At 43.3% G+C, this 12,008-nt stretch overlaps 1 protein-coding gene across 4 annotated transcripts in view; it reads left to right on the forward strand.

The window, feature by feature from the left end:
* The window catches only part of pak1 (p21 protein (Cdc42/Rac)-activated kinase 1), a 300,561-nt gene that overhangs the window by 256,788 nt on the left and 31,765 nt on the right, over nt 1-12,008 (forward strand). For all 4 annotated transcript variants that reach the window (XM_073044260.1, XM_073044259.1, XM_073044258.1 and 1 more), the window contains 2 exons: nt 4,565-4,678; nt 10,821-10,998. In XM_073044260.1, coding sequence (XP_072900361.1) covers nt 4,565-4,678; nt 10,821-10,998 — 292 coding nt within the window. The remainder of the gene's footprint in view (nt 1-4,564; nt 4,679-10,820; nt 10,999-12,008) is intronic.

Raw genomic sequence — 12,008 nt, forward strand, 5'->3', positions numbered from 1 at the left:
CACAACATTGCAGGCCATAGGACCTATACTGTACAGTTCTATGATCTAAAATTTCTTCAACACACACAAAATGCTGGTGGAACACAGCAGGCCAGGCAGCATCTGTAGGAGAAGCACTGTCGACGTTTTGGGCCGAGACCCTTCGTCAGGATCTAAAATCTCTTACTAGGTGAATGACATTTTGGGAATGTAATGAAAAATCTATTAGACTGATGTGTGGAGTAATTAATCAGGAGGAATGTATTTCAGAATCTAATCAATGAATGTCTTATGGAGTTTTTTTTTTGGACTTGATGCAAAGGCATCTCCATTTTATAATCTAACTGTAAGAAATAGAACACCATAACCATTAGTTTCCAGAATATTCAGTGTATTCCAGGCAGCAATGGTAAGGGACATGTGTGCTTCAGGACATTTGTCACAAGTTTATTGTCATATGCACAAGTACAAAGTGCAGGAATTACAATGTTATATTGAAGTTGCTTTCAATGTGAATGAGGCCTAATTTGGAGTATTTTGTGCAGTTCTGAGCACCTACTTCTAGGAAAGATGTCAATTAGGCTGAAGGGTGCAGAGAAAATTATAAGGATGTTGTCAGGACTTGAGGACCTGAGTTATAGGGAAAGGTTGAATTGGTTAGGACTTCATTCCCTGGAGCATAGAGGATTGAGGGGAGATTTGATAGAAATATACAAAATTATGAGCAGTATAGAATAGGGTAAAAGCATTTGGTGTGGAAATAGAGCAGGAGGTAATGGGTTAAGGGTGAAAGGTGAAATGCTTAGGAGGAACATGAGGGGTAACTTCACTCAGAGGGTGGTGAGAGCGTGGAACTGCCAGTGGAAGTGGTGGATGCGGGTTTGATTTAGAACAGAGATGAAGCGGAATTCCTTTAGCCGGAGGATGGCACATCTGTAGAATTTGTTGCCATAAATAGATGCAGAGGCCTAATCATTGGGTATATTTAAAGTGGAGGTTAATAGGTTCTTCATTAGTCAGGGCATCAAAGGTTACGGGGAGAAGGGGTTGAGAGGGTTAAAATGGCAGAGCAGACTTGATGGCTAAAAGGGCTAATTCTGCTCCAATGTATTGTGGTCTTAAATCAGCTATAATGGAATGGCAGAGCTGATTTGTTGGGCTGAATGTCCTAATTCTGCTCTTGGGTCTAAGGATTTTTGAGGCCAGTATTCACTCCTAGCTAGGGAAGATTTTACCAAAAAGATCTATGGAATTGTAGAAACGTAGAACAAAAAGAGGCTGTTTGGGTTTTCAGGCTGGTGACAGAAGAAGTATTTAACTTGATTCTACTTCTAAGCTATTTGTCTGTATAGAATGAAGGACTATGTGGGATAGAAGCATTAGATTGACAGAACATTGTGAGCCAAAGGACCTATAGTGTACTGTACTGTTTTGTTATATGGCAAGTTGTGAAGTGGTGAATCATTGTAGAAATAAAGGCATTCAAATAAATAGAGCAGCAAAATACTGGAAATCGGAAATAAAGCAGATTATGCAGGACCAGCAACTTCTTTGGAAGGAGAACCATTTGTTGTGGTTGTTGTTGTTCCTTCTGCACCTTGTGGTGCATCAGGCGGCAACCGTGCCATTTCTTTTGGCATTTGTCTGTATTTTATGAGGCCGAAGTGCTAGCTCAATGCTCAACCCAGCATGGATGGAAAGCATACAACAGCAACTGAACCTCTTGACCGTGTCTGCATGCTTTTATGCATTGAGTTGCTGCCGCATGATTGTCTGGTTAGGTATTTGTATTAACAAGGTGTACAGGTGTATCTAATAAAGTGGCCACTGGATTTGAACCTGGGACCACTTGTCTCGAAGTCTAGTGCGGATGCCACTTCACCATCGGCTGCGAGGAGAACTAGGGCAGACATTTAAGGTTCAGAAATTTCATTGAACTGGATAAAGGTAAAAAGATAAGTTTCAGGATGCAGGGAAAAAGAGAGATGGAGAGTATAGAAAGAGAGTTCCGTGATAGGACGAAATTTCACGTCACATGCCGGTGATAATAAACCTGATTCTGATATGCAGAATTAAAGGTAACAATGAATGACAGAAACCCAAGAGATTCTGCATATCTGGAAATCCAGAGCAGTGCATACAAAATTCTGGAGGGACTCGGCCATCTGTGGATGCTGCCTGACCTACTGAGTGCATGACAAATGGTAGCTTGGAGAAGATACACTCAGTGGCCACTTTATTAGATACACCTGCACACCTCACTAATACAAACATCTAATCAGTCAACCACGCAGCAGCAACTCAATGCATAAAAGTATGCAGACGCGGTGAAAAGGTTCAGTTGTTCAGACTAAGCATCAGACTGGGGAAGAAATATGATCTAAGTGACTTAGACCATGGAATGATTCTTGGTGCCAGATGGGGTGGTTTGGTATCTCAGAAACTGCTTATCTCCTGGGATTTTCATGCACAGTGGTCTCCAGACCAGGCTTCCTCAACTGGGGTTCTGGAAGAGGTCGCTAGGGGTTCAGCGAGAGATTGTGATTTTTAAAAAAAATCGTCTTTTGAACTCTTGCACAAAGTGTGGTACTAGTGCTTGCAGTGGTGGGCAGTGACCAAGCAGTCCGCATTTGTAATCTCATTAGAGGTCTCTCGGCCCTGTATGGCACTATGCGGTAGCACCAGGTTTAATTGGTTGAGCCCATTCTCAGTTTTGGACATGAGATAGGGGAGGACATTGATAATGGGTGATTGCTGTATTGCAGGGAGGGGAGGACAATCGGCTGAATATGGGTGATCGCTGTATTGCAGGGAGGGGAAGACAGTAGGCTGAATATGGGTGATTGCTGTATTGCAGGGAGGGGAGGACAATCGGCTGAATATGGGTGATCGCTGTATTGCAGGGAGGGGAAGACAGTAGGCTGAATATGGGTGATTGCTGTATTGCAGGGAGGGGAGGACAATCGGCTGATAATGGGTGATCGCTGTATTGCAGGGAGGGGAGGACAATCGGCTGAATATGGGTGATCGCTGTATTGCAGGGAGGGGAGGACAATCGGCTGAATATGGGTGATCGCTGTATTGCAGGGAGGGGAGGACAATCGGATGAATATGGGTGATCGCTGTATTGCAGGGAGGGGAGGACAATCGGCTGAATATGGGTGATCGCTGTATTGCAGGGAGGGGAGGACAATCGGCTGAATATGGGTGATCGCTGTATTGCAGGGAGGGGAGGACAATCGGCTGAATATGGGTGATCGCTGTATTGCAGGGAGGGGAGGACAATCGGCTGAATATGGGTGATCGCTGTATTGCAGGGAGGGGAGGACAATCGGCTGAATATGGGTGATCGCTGTATTGCAGGGAGGGGAGGACAGTAGGCTGAATATGGGTGATTTCTCTATTGCAGGGAGGGGAGGATGGTAGGCTGATAATGGGTGACCGTTGTATTGCAGGGAGGGGAGGACGGTCGGCTGATGAGCATGAAGTGTGTTTTCTGAGCATTGAATGGACCTGCTCAACTTGGGCTGTGACTTCAGTTTCTCCTTCCCGAATTACCTTTCCCAATTTCCCCTTGTGCGCTGCCAGCTGACTTATGGGAGCAAACAAACTCTACTGGTGTAGTAGAAAGTTAAATCTATTCAGCCTACCTTTAGAAAAGTTAAATCCCATTTTGGCTTAACCCAGTTATTTAACAGAAAGTTATTATGTTTGCCTTGTGAGTTTTGAAAATTTATGAAAGGGAAAGAGATTAATTTCAAGAAAGGTAAGCGAAGCTTAACTACCCTTTTTTCTCAAGAAAGGTTGGCTAAAAATAATTCTCTACTTAAAAGAGCATTGACAATTATTTTTGGATTATTATATCTACAACTTTATGATCACGCTAACGTACTGTGAGCTGTAGATTTAATAAGTTTTAAACGGGCGTTTCCTGGGACCTGAAAATTATTTCAAGGGTTCTTCCAGGGCAAAAAAAGATGAGAAAGGCTGCTCTAGTCTTTACAGAGAATGGTGCGGAAAACCAAAACAATGTGAGCAGCCGTCCTGTGGGTGTAAACCCTTTAATGAGAGAGATCAGAGGAGAATGGCTAGGCTAGTTCAAGCTGACAGGAAGGTGACAGTAACTCAAATAACAACATGTTACAGCAGTAGTGTGCAGAAGGGCATCTCTGAACACACATGTTGGACCTTGAAGTTGATAGGCTACAGCAGCAGAAGACCACGAACATACATTCAGTGGCCATTTTATTATTTACAGGAGGTAACTAATAAAGTGGCCACTGAGTGTACAAACAGTAAATCAAGTAACTATCTGAAATCACCAGTACTGAACAATAAAATAAGAAAATTACCCTTTTTTTTCATCTCTATCAAGCCACCTGGATCTGTGTTCTCTGGTCACTAACCTCCCTACCTCTGCAACCACACTATCTTAACCTTGGGAAAGAATGGGCCCCAGTTTCTCTTGTCTATTTCAAATTATATTCATTTTGGTTCAGTGTTTCAGTCAACTGAATATGCTTCTGGTGGAAACCAATGTCTCCGTTTTGATTAACCATATTTCTAATGCTCTCATCCCCTAAAGAGCACAAAGAATGTGTCGGAATCTCCAGCCGTGCCTCCGGTTTCAGAGGATGACGATGAAGATGAAGGCATTCCACCACCCGCGATTGCACCGCGACCTGAACACACCAAGTCGGTCAGTGTAGGATTTTGTTTACAGTTACTTTAACCAAAAATAAGTCCAGGAAATTGGATGTGAATATAGGAGTTACGATTAGTAAATTTACAGATGAACTTGAAGTTGGTGGTGTGCTGGATAATGAGTAAGGCGGGTGAAATTTAATCTTAACACTCAGGGTGATACATTTTGGGACCCTGATCTGTGCATTAAGAGGCGGGGGCACATCTTTAATAACTTGTTAATAGCAGGAACATTCCTTTATTTCTTCTTCTATGGGACTGAATCAGAATGTCACAAGCCCAATGATTGGTTTTGCTAGCCACAGAGAATCAGTTAGAAGTTTACTTGTGTGCAGATTTTACTTCCTGTAGACTGGTTCTCATTTTTTTGCTTTCCATAATTTTCCTTTCCATCATGTCATAACTCCAGAATGGTCCCTAGCATTAGGGTTAAAAGTCTCTAATGTGTCTGCCTCTAACACCATACCAAGTAGCGCATTCCAGGCATTCACTACTCTGAGTAAAAAAAAAACTACCTCACACACTCCCCTTGAACATACCACCCCTCACCTTCAATGCATGCCCTCGGGTATTAGATATCTCAACTCTGGGAAGCAGATGGTACCTGTCTGTTGTAAGATTATGAGAGGCATAGATTCAAACCTCTATCGGATCCCTCCTCAGCCTCAGCCTCTCTTGATAGCATATGCCATCTGAACCAAGCAACATCCTGGTAAACCTCTCTGGCACCCTCTCCAATGTCTCAACATTCTTCTTGCAGTGGGGTGACCAAACTGCATGCCATACTCAAGAACTGTCTGCAATTCTGAGTTCCTCCAGCAAATTGTTTGTTGCTCCAGATTCCAGCAGCAGCAGTAGTCTTGTGTTTCCTTACCTCCTTCACTCCTGGGTTAACAGGCTTGTCTAATGAGGAAAGATCAAAATGTGTGAGTTTAGAAGGATGAGAAGCTTGAGATTCATTTATTTTTTTTCACATGTACACTGAAACATACAGTGAAATGCATCGCTTGTGTTAACAACCACAACCTAACAATGTAATTGGGATAAAGATTGGTTTTATTTGTCACATGTGCATTGAAACATAGTGAAATGTTTCGTTCTACGTCAACAACTAACATTGTGCTGAGGACAGCCTACAAGTGTCGCTGCCACACTTCCAGCACCAACATAGCAACTCTCTAAGCCTAGGGGCCCCAAGGGGCAGCCCACAGGTGTTGCCAACATTGCATGCCCACAGTGTTCAGCAGAACAGCAGCAACAAAACATTACAGCCGCAAAATGTCCAGATCTTATTAAAATGAACAATATTCTTAAAGGGCTTGACAGAGTAGGTGGAGAATTAATGTTTCCCCTGGAGATCGGGTTTGAGTTCAAGTTGATTTGTCATCTGGCTGTACGTATATACAACCAAATAAGATAAAGGTTCCTCTGGACCATGGTGCCCCCACAAAACATGTATCACACACAGCGCATAAAACAAAATATTACCACAAATAAGTTAATAAAATATTCAAAATGCATGCAGTGCACAGCACAGGTAAACAGCTTAGTATCCTAGTGACAAGACCTCAGTCGTGGCAGGGTGTTCGTTAGTCTCACAGCCTGAGGGAATAAGCTGTTACCCAGTCTTGCAGACCTAGTCCTGATGCTCCTGTACCTCCCTCCTGACAGTCGTGGGTCAAAGAGATTGTGGAACAGATGGTAGGGGATCCTTAGCAGTACTTTGGATCCTTCATATACAACATTCCCAGTAAATGTCACAAGTGGGGGGGAGAGGGAGACCCCAGTGACCCTCTCAGAGGATTTTACTGTCCTCTGTAGGGTCTTGCAGTCTGATGCCTCGCAGCGTCCCTGCCACACAATGATGCAGCCAGACAGGACACTCTCTGGTGCTCCTGTAGAAAGTTGTTAGAATGGGTGGGCAGGCAGACTTGCACACCTCCGTCTCCTCAAAGTCTCAATGCAGTATAGAAAAATACCTTGGATCTAGGATTGACCCCTGGGTAGGGTATTCCTGTCAAGACTGGAAGGGTAAACTTGAAGGATGGGTGAGATGGATCTTGAGAGCTGTGGATGTTCAGTTTTGAAGTACATTTAAAGCAGAGACTGCATTGGGACAAGAAATATGGGGTTGATGGAGCAAAAGACTATTCATGATCTGATTAAATATGAGATTCTGCAGATGCTGGAAATCCAGAGCAATGCACACAAAATGCCGGAGGAGCTCGTTAGGTTGGGCAGTGTCTATGCAGATGAATGAAGGGTCAAAATTTCAAGCCAAAGACCCTTCATGCAGTCATGATGAAAGGTTTTGACCCGAAACGTCTCTTTTTCCTCTCTATGGATGCTTCCCAACCTGCTGAGTTCCTCCAGCATTTTGTGTGTGTTACTATGATCTGATTGACCGTTAAGTGATAAGTAAGCTTCTATCCCAGCACATCCTCAGACTGCGTTGGTCATTGACACAAATGATGCATTTCACTGTATGTTTTGATGTTTCAATGTATATGTGACATCTAAATCTAATCTTAAAAATATCTTGGTCTTTTTTTAATCCAGCATTCTGAATCGGCAAAGAGCATGTGGTTGTAAAGGCTGCTGTATAAACATAGTTTCTCTTCAGCTATTTCCTTTTACTGAGTTAAACTGTGTCTTTATCCTTTCCTTCCCACAGGGGTACACGTAACCTGTGATTGGTCTCATCCCTCTCCCACCCATCAAAGATTCAGCCACCTGTCCCATCTAAGCCAGTCTGAATTGCCCACATTTGACCCATAACCTTCTACCTTTCCTATCCAAGTTCCTCTCCAAGTGTCCTTTAATTGTTGCTTATGTACAGCATGGTAGGGTTGTCTTAGCACAACACTTTACAGCACTCCGGTTGTAAGATCAGGGTTTATTTCCCACTGCTGTCTGTAAGAAATTTGTATGTTCTCCCCATAACCACGTGGGTTTCCTCTGGGTTGCCCGGTTTCCTTCCACGTTCCAAAGATGTACAGTGAGGTTTATTAGGTTGTGGGCAGGGTCTGTTGGCTGGCGCCAGAAGCATGATGAGACTAAAGAGCTACCCAATGCAAACGGCACATTATACTGTATGTTTCGACGTACACGTGAGAAATAAAGCTGAGCGTTATCTTTTAAATCTATGCCCTTGATTTGTGTTTGAGAACCTATGTTCTTCATTTCCTAATCCTGGGGAAAAAGAGCGTGCATTCACCCTGTCTATGCCCCTCAAGATTTTGTACTCCTCTGTAAGGTCACCTCTCACTCTCCTCTACTCCGTAAGGGGAAAATGCCTCCATCCTCTCCCTATAAATAGAATCCTTCAAGTCCTGGCAATTATATAACTTCTCTTTTCTGCAGTAAAAATGATGTTTCAATATTACTGTTTAAATTTTCATGCCAATACTCGTGGGAAAACTGTGTCTCCTTCATTAACAGAAAGGCTCGGCAGATGATATTTCTTGCAGCAGTTGGTAAAATTCCAACTTGTCCAGAACATATCGGTGCCTCAACCACTTCCTCTGGAAGCTTCTTGCGTGTCTGCACTACCCTCTGGCAGAAGAAGTTGTCCATCAAGTTTCTATTAAACCTCCCCTCACCCTAAACCTGTGTTCCTTTTAGTTCTCAGTTCCCCAACTTTGAGAAAGACTATGCATTTGAGAGGAAAATTGGATCAGCTGTGATGAAATGGCAGAGCAGACACAATGGACCAAATGGCCTAATTCTGCTCCTATATCTTATGATTTGCCCTCATGACTTTATAAACCTCTGTAATACTAATTCTCTTATACTCCAGTGAATAAAGTACCAACTTGCTCAACCTTCATCCATAACTCACTCAGTTTGGGCAAAATCCTTGTAAATTTTCTCTCCAATATTTCCTGCTTAATGCCATCTGTCTGTAATAGGGTAAACAGAATGTTCCAAATGCTGTATTACCACTCATGGGTTTGCCATTTTGATGTTGAAAACATGACGGCACAATTGTCACTGATTTGATTTGATGCCAACAGCACATTTCACTGTATATTTCAATATGTATGGGTCAAATAAAGCCAATGTTGTTTTCCCTTTTCTAACAGTTGGATAGGGGAAATTTAAAAACTCTTAACCTTATGATTGTGGAAATACGCATTTTTTTTCACGATATAGATTACATCATTCAGGGAGACAAAGTGCACGTGTGCGAGCTGATGAAGGGTCTTGGCCCAAGCTGTCAGCTGTTTCTTCCCCTCCATAGATGCTGCCTGACTTGCTGAGTTCCTCCAGCATTCTGTGTGCTAAAGTACATGGGCCACTTCCAAAACTATAAAATTCCTGGAAAACTTGATCCTGGTTTGTCAATGCATTGACATTGCAAAATATCAGTGAAGTTAGCTCAAGCTGCTGGCAGAATTCGGCAAAAGTGTACTACATCATGATAGATATGCTGAGCTGTAGTGCTTTTGCAACATCTTTTATGTCTAGAGGTAATGAAGTGATATTAAGTAGTTCCTGCCTCTTGAGTACCTTTTGATCTATAACCTTAATTAAAAATTCTTATGCCATTAATTAAGTTCCCTTTAAACAAAATGATAGCAGTGTGATTTTTTTTTCCTTCCTCTTGGCCCTGTCACTCACCCTCCCCTCATTGTAGCTGTGGATTTTGTTCACATGAGCAACTACAATTTGGCCAAATGAGCTGAACAGGATTCATCCATGCAGCACAATTGATTTTTCACAGTGAAGTTCGAGAATTGGAAATGATACCAACACACAGACAATGCTGGAGGAACTCAACAGGTCAGACAGTACCTATGGATATGAATGAACAGTCAACGTTTTGCGCCCAGACCCTTCATCAGGTCTGTTGAAGGGTCTCTGCCTGAAAAGTCAACTGTTTATTCATTTCTTAACCACCTTATTGACCTGTGTAGACACTTTCAAGGAGCAATGAACTTGGATCCAAAGGTCTCTTTACTCAGACCCTTCATCAAATAAAGATAAAAGATTAGCTTTATTTGTCACACGTATGTTGAAACATACAAAAACATACATTGAATTGCATCTTTGCATTGAGAAGGTGCTCAGGCCAGCCCACAAGTGTCACCACACTTTCAGCCCTGGTTTAGCATGCCCACAATTTACTGACCATAGCTCGTACATCAGGACTGAAAAAGAAAAGGGGCAGAAGTCAGCCTAAGAAGGTAAGGGGGAGGGAAAGGAGTAAGGAGGGAGGGAGGAGGAATTACCGCAAGTTAGAGAAATCGATGTTCATGCCATCAGATTGGAGGCTGCCTAGAGAGAATACAAGGTGCTCCTCCTTCAACCTGAGCTTGGTCTCATCATGGCAGTAGAGCAGGCCAGCGACAGACATGTCAGAATGGGAATGAGAAGTCAAATAGGAATGGGTAGTCACTGTGAGATCCTTTGCCTTGTGGCAGACAGAGCGAAGGTCCTGGTCAAAGCAGTCCCCAATTTGCGTCATGTCTCGCTGATGTAGAAGAGGCTGTACTAGGCACACCAGATGATCCTTACAGACTGGTGGATTTTTCATCCCACAATCAAAGTCATTATCTAGCTGTTACTGTGTGCAGGAGCTCACCCTGTCTCGTTCGGCTGTTACATTTCCTGCATCACATATGTGAACACGAGACTGCAGATGCTGGAAATCCTGAGCAACAAACTCAAAACGCAAGAAGAACTCAGCAGGTCAGGCAGCAACTGTGGAAAGGAATAAAACAATAAAATTGTTTTAGCCGAGACCCTTCATCAGGACAGGAAGAAACCAGAATAAGAAGGTGTGGGAGGATACAAACTAGAAGGTTATAGGTGACACCAAGTGAGGGGATAGGTGGGTGGGAGAAGGTAGGATGAAGTGAAAAGCTGGGAAGCCTCAGCCCAAATTGTCAACTGTTTATTCCTCTCCATGGATGCTGCCTGGCCTACTGAGTTCCTGCAGCATTTTTGTGTGGAGGACACAATGCTGAGGAACTGAAACCCTCACCCTGACTGCTCTTTGTGTGTATTTCATTCTGTGCAAAGCGCGAGACATCCTGATGTTGTGAAGACTGTTGTATGAATACAGCTCGATTTCCCTTCAGCTAATTCTTTTTATCCTAAGATTAAACCATGTGCTTCTTTCCGTCCCACAGATGTACACACGGTCTGTGATTGATCCCATTCCTCTCCCACCCACCAAAGATGCAGCCACGTCTCCCATCTCCTCGCCCTCTGAGAACAGCACAACCCCTTCGAACACCCTCACCAGGAATGCAGAGAAACAGAAGAAGAAGACAAAAATGACGGATGAGGAGATACTGGAAAAATTGAGTACGTATCTGTGTGCTTGATGTGACGTGAGTCTGGCATCTGGGCTTCCACTGCGGGGATCATGGGTTCCAGTCTCTCACAAACCAGTATGATGATAAACCTCCCTCTACCAGTTACCAGAATGCCACCATATAGGATGTGTTTGCGCAGCCTCAGCTCCCTTCTAGTACACATTGGCTCATGGGAGACAATGGCCTGACTCAGCGGAAATTCGTATTGGTTTATTATAGTCACCTGTACGGAGATACAATGAAAACATTTTAATTGATGTGCAATTCGGATAGATCATACACACTGAATTTATAAAGAAAAATAGAATGTAGAATATAGTGATACATTTACAGAGATCATAAGAAGTAGGAGCAGGAGTAGGCCATTCAGCCCTTCAAGCCTGTGCTGCCATTCAATACGCTCATGGCTGATCTGGCTGTGGACTCAACTCTACCTGCCTTCCTCTTCCCCATAAGTCCTTAATTCCTCTGCTATGCTTCTCCTCTGCTCTCCACGTCTAACTGCATCTTAAATATATTTAATGAAATAGTCTCTACTGCTTCCTTGGGCAGAGAATTCTCCTCATATTCACCACTCTCTGGGGAAAAGCAGTTGCACCTCCATGTGAAAGGTAGACAAATAAAGTCCAAAGTAGGTTGGGGGTTCAGAAGTTCCTGAGTTCATCTCTTGGTATATGAGGTGCATTAAATAGTATAATAACAGCAGATCATAAACACGAGATTCTGCAGGCGCTGGAAATCCAGAGTATCACACAAAATGCTGGAGGAACTTACAAGGTCAAGCATCATCTATGGAAAAGAATGAAGAGTTGACCAGCTCTTTTTTTTAAATTTTGATGCTGCCTGATCTGTGGAGTCCCTCTGGCATTTTGTGTTACTCTGATTAGAGCAGAATGGAAGCTGTCCTTGAGTCTGGTAGTTTGTCCCCTCAGTAAAGGGGGGGGGGGGAAGAGAATGGCCAGTGTGGGAGGGATCCTTGATTATGTTGGCTGCATTCCC

Source organism: Hemitrygon akajei, chromosome 4, assembly GCF_048418815.1.
Source record: "Hemitrygon akajei chromosome 4, sHemAka1.3, whole genome shotgun sequence".
In the NCBI taxonomy this organism is placed as follows: Eukaryota; Metazoa; Chordata; class Chondrichthyes; order Myliobatiformes; family Dasyatidae; genus Hemitrygon; species Hemitrygon akajei.